This window comes from Aquila chrysaetos, chromosome 23, assembly GCF_900496995.4.
Source record: "Aquila chrysaetos chrysaetos chromosome 23, bAquChr1.4, whole genome shotgun sequence".
Taxonomy (NCBI): domain Eukaryota; kingdom Metazoa; phylum Chordata; class Aves; order Accipitriformes; family Accipitridae; genus Aquila; species Aquila chrysaetos.
This window is the reverse complement of record NC_044026.1, coordinates 2,446,852-2,460,795: the sequence shown is the minus strand read 5'-3', so window position 1 is coordinate 2,460,795 and position 13,944 is coordinate 2,446,852. Positions and strand designations below refer to the sequence as shown.

Below are 13,944 nucleotides of genomic sequence, written 5' to 3'. Positions count from 1 at the left end.
GAACTGATAAGTTAGGAAAGGTGAAATCTTTACATTTCAGAAGTTACAGAAAGGTTATCAAAAAACCTTACAATTTCCATTCCAAGCAAAACAGATGACAAAAGACTCAGTGAGCACAGTACAAAAGAAGGTGTCAGCAAAAGGAACCACCAGAGAGGCATTTTTCTCTATTTTTTTTCTAAGAGTGTCAACATTAAGGAAAGGAATATTGAAAGGCCTTGAAAATTTTATATTTTCCTATAAAGACAGCTTAGCTTACATTGATTTCAATTTCATATGCTCCAAATCAATTTAAAAAGAAACCAAAAAAAGTCTTCTTTTTTTCAAAACCGTAATAGGTCACTGTGCATATAAAACCGAGAAAGGATTAATTAATTATTGAAAAATCTGCTTCAGCTTATCTCAGCCAGCCAGTCAGGGTTAACCTATTTCAGAGAAAAACCCCAACAAAATGTAGCTTTACTAAACACAAAGATTATATAATTATCAGTCACACTAACATATTATTACACCACATACTGTATGAAACAGACTTTGAAACTGAATAAGTGGCAGCAAGTCCTAAATTCAGTACATTACACTTAAAGATCAGAGGCTTCCTGATTTCTTCAGTACAGTTAAAATAATTTTTTGGTGTAATTAGTTATATTTTTTAAGAGCGGAGCACTCAGTGAAGTTCTTCTAGAGTATCAAAGGTGGGTTGGTGTAAAGCATTCAAATCTGTGTTTGTTAGACACTACCATACACCCGGAACTGCAAGGAAAAACAAGATATAACGTTTTTCTTCAGTAAAGTACTGGTGACAGCAAATAATCACTATCCATGAGTAATGTCTAATGGATAAAGATATATATTTTTTAACTATTACAGTTGCTGGATCCCTACATGAGTATGCTTTCAGGAAAAATACTCATTCCTACACAAATCACCAGTTGAGAAAATCAGTAGCGCCAATACTAGGCTACTTACTCCTCACCATCACCTCACATACTACTCAAATTTAAGCGCAATGTTCTATGTAGATATAGAACACACTATAGGATCACCTATACGTTCACCTCACCAGAGCATATTTGGCGTGGGTTATTTCGTGAGTGCCGTCTGCCATGAAGGATTTGGATGAATCTTGGTAGGATCCTAAAATGACTTTCATGTCCTTCCCTTAAAAGGCGTCGCTGAGACATGGATGTGTATCCCTGTATCTTCACCAAGTTATGCACCAAAGGAAATTAAAAATCAGCTCTTCAGAATTGCGCTCTTCTAACACACTGAAAGATACTCTGATTTTGTTTTTAAATGTCAATGGAACATAAAATTTCTTTGCCAAATTCAAATGCTACCAAAAAAGAAAAAAAAAAGGACGCAGATTAAAAGAGCTGGAAATGGGCGCAGTGTGGTTATTTTTGTATTGTATGTGCTTTCCCTCAGAAACCAATACCTGGTTTTACTAGAGAGAAGAAAGAAAAATCAGTTGTACTTAACGGACTGAAAATGCCAAAATAGTTTCTGCACGAAGGTGCGAGACCCTCTCAGTTCCTAGCACACTGCACCCAGCAGACAGGACATCTTGCCACAGCTTTCAGTCTGCTCGCAGTGTGACTAGCATGAATAAAGGAGGCAGAGCTTCTCACATAAGCAGGTCAGACTAGCAGATGAAATTTTCAAAAAAAAGAAAGTGTGAAGCCGTCTGTTTTTCAGTGTTTCATCCAAAATGAAGAAAAGCCCCCCCCAAAACATCCAGTCTGTTAGTACACTCCAGCCGCGTGCAGCGATCTGAAGCCGCTGCTCATCCCAAGTAGCTGGTACTATCGCCTCCGTCTTCACATCCTTCTCCTTAACGTGAGGGATGTTCAGTTGTTGCAAAGAGACATCTGAGGTTTCTCCTGAAGAAGGGCAAGTTGAAGGTCTTATAACTTCACAGTCTTGCTCGTAAGTTCACAGCTCAGGACTCCAAGGGCAGAAATCTCACACTGACACTTGCTGCATTTCCTACTTCTGTGTCTGAAGCACCCTGTATTCCTCAGGGGCCAGTGCTATGCTCATACCAGTAAATTAAAAGAAAAAACCATTGTGAATACAGTGTTGTCAATTAGAAACTCCTCTTCAGTTCATTTGCCTTCAGTCAGACTCATCATCAATCCACCTCCTCTTCCTCCCCCTGCATTTGCACAGAAGTGAGGACTGAGCCCCTCCGAGGCAAAGCCCGTTTCCAGAATATGTGAGCAGAGAGGTCTCACAAGAAAAACCTGAACCTTCCTGGGACTTAACAAACAACTAATAGGAAGGAAGGGAGGGGAAATGAATCCCAGGCTTTCTTAAAACATATCAGGAAACCCTACACTGTCTGTTCCCCCTGTCTCTTTCAATGCAGGAGAGAGGAAACTGATAATGCTGCTTTACTTGGCAGTCAACATTTTCCTCTCAATTCTGTTTAACTATGTCCTGTATGGCCACAGATCTGCCACAATCCCAATATAGACCATTACGCACATCAAACTGAAGAAGTGTTTTGAAATACGGTGTACCAACTATTACTCTGAAAGCAAATTCAAACAGACAACCTTTAGTTAAGTCACACTGAAGTAAATATTAAATAACTTGTTACAAAAGACTAGTTTGAAAATACCTTGTTAACAGAGGAGAATCATTACAGTTTTACCTGGAAAATGTCCACCTTTCAACATGAAATCACAGGCAAATCTGACAATCTTGAAATGTAATGGTCAAGAAAAGGATCAAAATAAATAAGAACTGATGCATTTCATGTAAATATCACTTGTTTCCAAAATTAATTATACTAAGTAGATGGACCACTGCATATTGCAGCCATGCTACTCATCCTGGATCAAAGGCCTACCAAGCTTATTTAAGCAACAGAGGAATTAAAAGGAAGGAAGGGAACAGCTTAGCGGTCGAAAACCACAATGATACACACTGCCACTGTACTATATACTCAGGGTTCAAAGAAAATAGGAACTGAAGTAAGGCACAGCGTCCATATTAGACAAAATTCCACATTTTCTTGTGCTGCTTGTCACTGAGGGGCACAAAGCAGTAGTTCTGGTCAGATACAGGGGAACAATAGCATCCACAGAGACAACACTGCAACCTGCTCCTTGCTGCCGAGTTTCCCAGCGGAGGCACCAAATGTGACCAGGAGATGCCTGCGGCAGATTGCCAACCGTCAGGGCTTTCCTCCTGCCTGGCAAGCTACTACTTGTTCGGGGCTTTTGGGGCACACCAGCCTCATGACTGAAGGACCCAGCCTGACAATCGAGTGGGATGCTGATGAAACTACACATCTTCTTCCAGCAGCTGAGCCGCCAGCTAGAAAACAAGGTAGATAGGATGGGAGGAAACGGCCTCAAGTTGCACCAAGGGAAGTTTAGATTGGATATTAGGAAAAACTTCTTCACCGAACGGGTTGTCAGGCATTGGAACAGGCTGCCCAGGGAAGTGGTGGAGTCACCATCCCTGGAGGTATTTAAAAGATGTGTAGATGTCGCGTTTAGGGACATGGTTTAGTGGTGGACTTGGTAGCGTTGGGTTAATGGTTGGACTCGATGATCTTAAAGGCCTTTTCCACCTAAATGATTCTATGAAAAGTGACTCTTTGTCCCAGCAGTGTTTTGAGTGTGCGGTGACACTAGTGACACACAGTGAACCTCACCAACAATTCCTGCAGAAGATTATTACAATGAAGCAAAAGGACATTCTCCTTGCTTTCTTCATGTATCAAATGCACGCAGATTGATGACTTGAGTTGTAAAGTTGTTAAGTACACACAATCCTCCTGAAAGCTAGCTATTAGCTACATCCCTGTCCGCAAAACAAGCTTTTAATCTTCTTTTGAGCACTCAAATTTGTGCCTAGAAGCAAAGAAATTAATCACAACAATGGTTATGGTGGTGTGCAATCAGAAGGAAACAGATGGTGTAATGCAGTGTTTTCCAAACACCAGCAGCCTCTATCTCCAGGAAAATAATCTGAATATTTTCCCTTGCTGTTGGCATTACTATAACAAAAGCTCCTATTAGAAGGATTTTTTCTCTGCTCTGTACGGCATCAGCAAATTACATAGCAGTTTAAAGACAGTAATATTCTTTGAGTATTAGTTGGCAGAACCAACTAGACTGCACCTATCTCTTTTTCATGTCACACAAACAGTAACGTTCAACGGGCAATACCTCCATGATTATCTTTAAAGACTGCAGACAGCCTGATGGAATCAACAAAATTGTGGCAATGAAACAGGGCTTATTTTTCTCATGCTTCATTTCCAGGTCTGTTTCTGGCCGCAGGCATAGTGTTGCACATTGTCAACAGAAGCAGCCACACTGACTTACATCTGTATGCTCTCTCTGATTCTTCCTTTCATTCCCAGGGACTTTCACAATATTTTAGTACAATAACTTCACGTTTTCTTGGGAATCATTAAATTAAGCTGCCATCACTTTCATCATTGTTGGGTGTTCCCACTGTTCCTTTCATCCTTTTGTTTATACAGGAGCCTTATCTTTATGGGACACCTCAAATGCCCTACTGTGATTTTTCCTCCATATCCTAACAATTATTTACAGGCCCCTCCTTACATGCTCACATGCAATGAGATGCTGGAATGTTCATATAATAGGACCATCCCTCCTAACTGTGCAGTGCAGGAGGCTCTGGTAGCAGAATCAACACTGCTCTAGTGTTTCTTTTGTATTTCTTCCACTCCTCAACATGAGTTACTCTTCGTATCTGCTGATATGCCACTGCCACTGGTGTTGCTGTTTCTCCTTAATTGTAGATCTCATTTTCCAGGGAAAAGAGTGCATCTCACAGATAAGAAAACATGGCACCTCTCATGCCTGGCACTTCCAAGATCCCACCACACACACCCCGCACAAGAGTCCACCTGTGAGATCTGTATCTACCACTCATCTGGTCTTTTCCCCTGGATTGCCGGCAGGGAGGAGCTTCTGCAGGGAAACTTCAGTATGATAAATGCCATCAAATCCCCAATAAAAACCTGGAGGACTGCAGGAGAGATCTTGCATGAAGAATATAAAAGACTATGAAAATTATATGGGGAATTGCATCTAACATACACAGATGCAGAGCTCAGAAATTACTGTTTCTTGGAACAGTTTCTAAAAAACAAATATAAGGGCACATACAAACTAAATCTCATAGTCTTTTCAAAAAGGGGCAAGTGCCATGTGTATCTTTCAGCATCAGCACGTTCACAATAACAGTGAAAATGAAATGAGGGGGAAGAAAAGCGAAATGTTTAGATTTTTCTGTTTAAAGCATGCTTCATCAATTATCTGCACACATTTATTTTGTTGGGAACAGTAGTACAGAAAGCTAAACTGGACTCATGCTACATTACTGAACAAAATTATCATTTTGCACACATTAAAAATACAACATACAAGCTACTTCTAATCTGAAATGTAATCTGTTTTATAGAGTTGAACACCCATATACCATAACAAGGTACCACAGATTGCTGTTATGCTTAGTCCTGACCTTTCTTATAACCCTACATAAATGTTGAATTATGGCAAGTTGCTTGTGTTGATTTTTAAAATTAAAAACAAGTTGACAAAGATTAATCCATGCCAGAGGCTAGTCACTAGGCTAAAACAGTAAAAAGTCAGCTAGAGGCTGATTTTAAATGCAAAAGAAAGTGTAGCTGAAACGTTAAAGACATAGAACTTGCTATTTTTACATCCACAAATTCCATAGGGCTCTTGTAGAGGTAAAATGCTGAGAGAAAACCTGTCTGAAAACCTGAGAAATAAATCATTATTCCGTGAATAGTCTAGTATCCTTGAAAGACAAGAAAAGAATGAACCTTCCTTTTTCAATGTGGATGAAATGAATATAAAGTTTAGATACAATCTTTGGCCTGTATTATTTTTATCCTTGTTAGAATTGGGTAGGTGTGCTTATATTTCACTTTCAGGCTACTCTATCAGAACATTCTCTCTAACAAAAAGTTTAGAAAGGGCTCCCATAGTGCAATCTAGAGAATCTGTGAACTGAAATTACATTTAATAAAATACCATGACATATAAGGAGAAGCTGAAGAGGGGAGAAATCTCAGAAATACATATGAATGGAAATATATCCTGGCAAACCTAAAAGCTACTACAAACAAACTCAATACGTCCCAAGAACATGGACAGTGATAAACATTCTCAATATTTTGATATTGATTTATTAAAGGTTAGGAGTTAAAAGAATTAATTGGTTTCACAAGAAATCTACACAGAAACTCTGAATTAAGTTACAAGAGCGAATTAGGTTAGTTGTCCAAGCTTAATCCTAACTGGATGTATCTGCTCAGAGACAAACCATGATTGTAATAAGCATCAGATGAATATAAGTAGATCAGGACTGAGATAAATGGACAGCTTGCATTCTATTTATACTTGCACATTATGCTGCTGAACCACAGCTGCCAGTCTTTCTTTAAAGCAATCACTGAAAAGAAAAATTAAACTAAAATAAATCCTAAAATCAATACAGAGCATTTTATAATTTAAATGTCCAATAAGAAACAAAAAAGTTTGCAAGATACAAAATTAGGGTTTCAATATTCTGGAAGTGTTAATATTTAATTGTCAAGATAACAAAAAGCTTTTAAAGCCTAACATCTGTCCCTCTAATTTAAGTAATCTTATATTGCACATCTGAATTTCCTGAGGGTTATCAACAAATTGGACCCATCTCCAAAAGAACAAGTTCCTCCACCATTAGCAATAGAAAATACTGAGAAAATCACAGTGGATCAGAGAAATATCTAGAGGAGAATGGCTCTTTATGACCAGCCAAGCAAAGTGAGGTTTAACATCTAACAAGACAGCGCTTCTAGTTTGTCTTTTAATGTAAGTCCTTTAACTTTTGAAGGTAACTAGCAATCAATTTCAAAACTTCAGGGATGTTCTGGGAAAGAGTAAGGAAACTGCACTTACGCTGGTGAAGACCAGGAGGTCAGAACATGGGAAAAGCCTGAACAGCATCTGGCACCAATCCAAAGCTGCAGGTAAAGGCTACCATGACATTGGAGCTAATTATGCAACTGCCACCACCAGTTCACTCGTTTACTTAAATTCTATTAGGTAAAATGACCTGGCAAATGACAATTACAGGTTGGGATTGAGGAGATTTGTCAGAGGTATGAGGCCTACCTTTTTGGTCAGAAGTGAAAGCGTGTGAAGAACAGGAATCTGTTCAGATCAGGAAGCTCCTGGAAATTATTTCGGTCCTATGCTTGATAGGGACCCACGCTTTCACCCAACCACTCCGTCTCAGCTCTGTGTTCAGTACCGACTGGTGCTGCTGTGAGCACAACACAAGGGAGGGAGATGACCACAGCAGGTGGTGGGCCTGTAGAGAGGGGATTTTTGCAGGAAGAGAAGGAGAAAGACAGTGATGGGAGACCTTTGATGTCACCGCACAGCTGTGCCTGCACACCACGGAGTCACTGCAAGGGGAAGCTGCTGACATAAACCAGATAAAACAACTGGCAGCAAAAAGTGGCTTAAAATGGTTTATCAAATATAGTTTTATTGACAATGTCCTGTAAAGGTACTACAGTTTCAGGCATATTGGCCATTCCCTGCACGTACACCCTGGGACACAGTGGTCATTCCCATCATGTGCAAGCCACATCTATACAAATAATAATCAAACTAAGGGGCTGAGGATAAGTAGTTGCCTTTATACATTAAGTTATGCTAGTGGAAGCTCTGTTCAAAAATCATATGCTTCTGTGTGTGTCTATATGTGTGTATACATATCTATATAAACACATATGAACGTATAAAAATCAGTAATACATGCAGTCAACAACACTGACTGACCTTCCAGCAAACAGCTCTGTGCAGGATCAGCTGGGGAAGAGAAAGCCAAAATTTGATGTTGAAAGAACTTTTGCTGGAATTTAGGAATACTTTAACTACGCTCAGAAGAGAGTTCTAGTTCAAACATTGTATCTTTTAACAACTACAGCAGATACACAGTACTTTCTGGCAGAAGCAGCCAGAGAGGGAAAAGGGGTTTGTATGCATTTACACTCTGGCCAGATACTGCTGCTCTCCCCAGCCAGGTCTGCCTCATTTGGTATTAGTGATCAGCTCACTAATGAAATCTGCACTTCCTTAATTTCTCTACAGGAGACAGAGTGACCTCTTGCACCACTTAGGAACACATTTCTCAATTGTTCAGAAAGGCTGATTTTGCTGAGGTTCAGGACACTGCAAAAGCCATGATTAGATGGGTGATTTTTAGAAGGTCTTTTCCTGAGGACGATACCTCTGACAATTACAAAATGTGCAATATGGTATAGACCACTGCTGGATCTATGCATCTAGGCAGCTCCCAGCTGGGGTGAGCCCTGGCTATAGCTTATGATGTTCTCAATAATCTAATGCGTACAGCGAGAAATGACTCCTGTGCACCTACATAAACAGATGATGTTGTCTTGCCGTGCTACCGCAGGCCAGAAGCACCCTTTGAGCCTTTGGTCTCTGCTACTGTAATTTCCTTCCTCTGAAAAACGTTCTCTGTTGCCTTGCGCTTTGGACCCAAGGGATCCTGTGCTCAGCTCTCACCTCTTCTCTTTAATTCTTTTCCACTTTAATTCTTTTCCACATCTCACAATCCTCCCTCTTTAGTCTCTCCATGAATGGGGTATTAATAAAGCAAAAGAGTTTTCAGTTGAGTAACTGCTTTGAAATTCTTCTGCATGCACTGTTACACCGATTACAAATTTATATGGCAGTAATCCACTCAGCACAAACGAAACAGTGCTATTAATACTTCACAAAGCTGGTATGCAGTGATAAATAATAACTTTTAGGGACCTTTCAGAAATGCTGGGAAAATCCCTAAGCTGTAAGAACCTAATACAATTTTTCTCAGGCTACTGTTAGGATGCAGCGCAGTAGGTTTTCTACTGCAACTTTCTGAAATGGCCATAGGGGTACAAGAGTGATAAACCACATGAGTGTTTGGAGAAGGAATGAGATTTTCATAATATTAATGAACACAAAGAATTCATGAACTGCTGATTTCAGTGATCACTCATGTAGGCCTCCAGCAAAATGGGATTTTCCCCGTGTACAGATAAGCACACTTAATTGAACTGGGATGAAGGCAGTTACTGGTGGTACATTCGCCAGTTCACTAGGCAAAATTTTAGTCTGTTCAGAGTTAGTTTGCCTCATTCTTCTTACCAGCTAGTCAGTTCTAATAGACATATTTTAATTACACTGTCATAATTAAAGACATTCAAGCAAATAGATCTAAACACACAGTGACAGAGAGACCAAAGGTCCTTACGCCATCTGGAACTGCAAAGGACTAGGACAAGTCCACGTTTAAGTTTAAAAATGAAAAGCTCTTTGACAAGTAAGGATTGACAGACAATTTCCTTCTGAAAACGTAAAACAAATGCTGTATGATACGCAGTTACTATGGCTGTAATTCTTATAGAGACTGAGAAACTCATTCCATCTATAGCGTCTTATCAGCAAGCACCAACACTGAATACAGCCACAATCACACAGGCACTTTGTTTGTCCTGACTCCATACTGCTGCCAAAGGGAGGATTCCTGCTCCCAGTAACTTCTTTCTCTTGCTTCCTTGTGTGGGCATTTACATTTGTGCAGCCGCATGGTGAATTATACATGGATACGTTCCAGGTAGGAAAGCAGGACAGGGACACATGATGTGGCTCCTGGTTGAAGAAGTCAATAACCCTGGCATGAAATGCAGCATGTGGAAAGCTGCTGAAATTATAAATACCTATTGATCTCCAGGCTGGGCATACTGTTTAATGATTATTTCCCAAAATGAGTACTGCAAGCTGTGCTTGTCTCTTTCGGATTCTTCAGCAGAGATCTTCACATGATTTAATAAAATAGTACTACTGATTACTATTTATGGCTATACACTTAGAAACCCAATAAAGGCACAATGGGTAAATGTATTATTGGAGTTACAGTCTCCAAATAAATTATTACATCAAAATGTGTTGAAAGACACTGAAGATTTTGTGAATTAAATATATGAAATAGAAATAGGCAGTGATGAAATCACAGCTCCTCTTGACATAGTCATACAGCATGAAAACACCGAGGGAAATAACATTGTTCATATGGAAGCTATTGAGAAAGAAAAAGTCAAGACATTACAAAAAAATCCTAGCTTATACCTGAGCAAAAATATTTTCCTGCATATTCTCTCATGTGAATAAAACCTGCAAAGGGTACAAAATGTGGATCCCCACAGCTGTAGAGCTGTACAACCAAAGGTGAGTTCCAGCCAACAGCCCCTTCCTCCCTCCCAAATTTTGGTCTCATTTGTTACATTTGGATTCACAGATTGTTTTTTTCCAATCTAAATGAGGCTTCTCACTTGTCAGTTAAAGACAGCACTGGGACAGAAGTTTTTATTTGTCCTTTCTTTATACAGAAGAAATGTTACACAGGCATGGTCTGCTGTCCATCAAGGATGTGTTTCTGAGAAGTGTGACCATTAAAAAGATTACCCCATTGCTTCACTCTTCATCCACAACTGATTCGATCAAGCCCAGTTTGTTTGAGGAAGATAATGATGACACTGAAAGGGTAACTATTCAGGAAGAAGGGCACAAATGCTCACCTTAAAAGACTGATACTGAGGACTTGGTCTCAGGGATGAAGCAGTTGGGACCTTTGAGGAGGGTGATCTGCTCCAGAAAGCTGGCATCTCTTCCAGGTGACAACTCTGATCCTACTCTCACCACTCCATCCACTGTGCCATATATACTGTCCCTGTGCATTTAAACTGTGTGTATTTTAGTCCCTGCACAGATCCCATCCTCCCCACAGAAAAACTGCTTTGCTCTCCAAACAACCTCCGATGTTTCACCTGGGTGACTGAACAGTTAGCAGAGCAGGGTGTTCAACATCAGCAGCAGAACTCCAAACCCAAGGACGGGCTGATCTCGGGAGCTGGTCCTTTCGTTGTGCAATCAAACACAAATCAGAGACTTGGTCACAGGAGCAATCTTTGCTCAGATTTTTGATGTGCAGAGGCAACCAGCACCAGGCACCTCTATTAGTAATGTACAGGTCTGCATGGGATATTTTTTATTTTGTATCCTTAAATACAGGCAGCGCATCTGGAAAGCATCACACTTATTGACCCTCCCCACCAGAAGAATATATGGGATTCCCAGATACACCCAGGAGTGAGAAGTAGGTAAGAAAATGAAACAGAAAAGGGACAGATGCTGCAGTTCATTTTAAAGATATACAATAATCAAATATCTTAGAACTTCCCAGCTGCTCTTGAATCCAAATAAATCCAAATCAAACCAAAGTTGTATCAGGGCAAAGGCTGTTACTGAGTGCAGAAACTTTGCAGAATACAGGCTTAACTGTAGTTTATATAGCTCTTCATTAAACCGTGAATTATACCATGCAAGCTTTCTTGCGTCAAACTTCACTGGCAGAGCATTCTGCTTTGCAGCTACATGCCTGGACTTTGCTGCTCTCCTGGATACTTACAATATCTTATAACATATCCCTATGTACAACCATTTAATTATCTTCAAACTTTTAAACTAATCTGTGAAAACTACAACAATGTATAGTATATGAATATGGCAAAACAAAACCCAGTAACTAAAAGAAACAACTGGCTACTACAAAAATTAACAAAACCAGATTATTTTAAGTAGTAAGACCTAGAAGCCTTCATAAAGTCACCCTGTTTTGATCTATTACATATCCATTTAGAGAGAGCAACAAAATTTTCTGCTCTGTCACAATGGCACTGGAGCACCCGTATGCCTTGCTGCAGAAGTTTTAACCAGTGGGAAAACTTTTAACACTGCAGGCTGCCACCAAATTCCACCAGCCAGCCAGGCAAAAGGTCCCATGTGCCCTATCCATGTACCCCAGGACGCAGGAGACTCCTGGAATGCCTCCATCCTGGAACATCTCCACCCTTGGAGGCATTCAAGATTCAGCTGAGCATGCCCATAAGTAGATTGTCTTTGAGCAGGTGGTTGGACTAGATAACACTGCAGAAGTCCTTTCCAATCTAAATTATTCTATGATCATCTGTCCATTTTGCTCCCTTACTGTTATCCAGTTGCATTCACTGCTTTGATTCCCACAGAGAAAAAGGGAAACATTTTTGGTGCTTAATTTATATTGGTTGTTTCAATTTCCCAGTGAATTAATAATTTAGCAGAATTTTATCTTCCTCATTTTAGAGTTATGTGAAGAGGCCAAGTGGTAAAGTAAAACATTAAATTATTTACAAGTTGTACACACATGCAGGCAGATAAATGGTGTAGCATTATATATTTAAGAGTTGTTTAAAAGTACAGAAACTATAACCATGACAGACAAACTCCTTTGTCAAAGGAGAGAAAAGTAGTCTTCAAGTCTGTGTTAATTTTTTTAGACATTAAAAAGAGCTAAAGCAAATGTATTTAAAGTAGATCTAAAGTCTGTACAAACTTCAGAGCTACTAGAGTAAGCAGTTTCTGGCTGCAAATGAAGGAATGAGGCTCCATTTCCCTATTGGCAGAATTGTTCATGAAAGGCAATTAAAGCCCTGCTCCATGTTTTAGCAGGATGGAATTGAATAAATCACAAGTGTGCAGAACTTTCAAGTGCTGGCAGCTGATTAGGTTATCACAGACTAGGAGAATAAACTCATTTGTAATGGGTGGACAGTACTATAAAACATCGAACAGATCCTCCTATATCCTCAACTCTCCAATTACCAACTCTATTCAGTTTGCTTAAATGAAGGATTATGTCTTCTTATTTTGGTGCTCGAGAAATAAAGAACTAAGAAATAATATTAAACTGTTGAATTTTTATACTACTCCAAATAACCTCTACACATGATGAAGACAAGCACAGCAAACAGAATTCCTCATAATTCAGCCTTTCTAAATGTATTTACTGTCTTACACATGTAGCTGAACAACCTCTTTCAAATAAAATTTAACCAGAAATAGGTTTGAAAAATGGAAATAGGTTTGAAGTACCATCCTCTGAATATTTACTGCAGAGTAACCACAATACAGAACAAAATACTGCTATACTTTTTTTTGCCCTGTAACTTCACATTTTACTTGACAACTGATTTAAAGATATTTCTTTCTTAATGTCCATATATTTTACACAAAGACCTTCTGTTAAAATTCATCTGGCTATCTGCCCCCCCCCCCCCTTCCCCCAAATGCACACAGACAGACATAGTCATTAAAGGATTTGCTGAACAAGATCTCCTTTCTTTTCTGAAGGGGGCCCCTCTAACAAAGGACATCGGAAAGTAGTCTTTATTGTTAGGCAACGGGTGATGCAATCCTTTAGGGCACTGAAGATTTAGGATCCACTTCCTCTATGTCCTGACAAATAGCCACATCTCTCACCCACACTGCATTATCATCCTTCTACCCTCTGGGTTTGACAAACTGTTATGGCTTGTCATTGATTTTAAGTTCAGCAGGAACCCCTTTGAGCACCTAACACAAGCTCCACCGTACCCAGAAAGTAGTTTTCTATCCATAATGTGTAAAATTCATAAGCTCTGGTGTAAGGACAGCAAGAGGAAAGGGTAAAAGCACCTCCAGCCTCGGGGCTCGCCATGGCTCCCCAGAAACACTCAATCTGGCCGGGAGCTCACTCCTTTCCCTGATGCAAGCCCGTGCCTCCTCTCACTGGTACAAAGACCACTGGGCATGGGAGGCAGGAGGATCCCCAGCTGCCGGCACAAGGTCGATGCCAGCCTGCCAGCGCAGGGAAGGCCGGCCAGCGAGACTGCAGCACGAGGGAAAGGAGGCTGGACCTGGGTGATGAAAGATGTTGGGCAAAAAGAATCATCTTTTAGTGGAAGGAGACACTGCCAGGAGGCCTGTGGAATGGACTCGGTAC

At 40.1% G+C, this 13,944-nt stretch overlaps 1 protein-coding gene across 9 annotated transcripts in view; it reads right to left on the bottom strand.

The window, feature by feature from the left end:
* Window positions 1-13,944, bottom strand: part of MCF2L (MCF.2 cell line derived transforming sequence like) — a 159,297-nt gene that overhangs the window by 99,392 nt on the left and 45,961 nt on the right. Inside the window, exon 1 of one of the 9 annotated variants that reach the window (XM_029999272.2) lies at window positions 1,064-2,203. The exons of the other annotated variants lie outside the window; for them this stretch is intronic. Within the exon in view, the coding sequence (XP_029855132.1) occupies window positions 1,064-1,184 (121 nt within the window). The 5' untranslated portion in view covers window positions 1,185-2,203. Of the gene's footprint in view, window positions 1-1,063; window positions 2,204-13,944 lie in introns of those variants that run through there. 9 annotated transcript variants of the gene reach the window in all.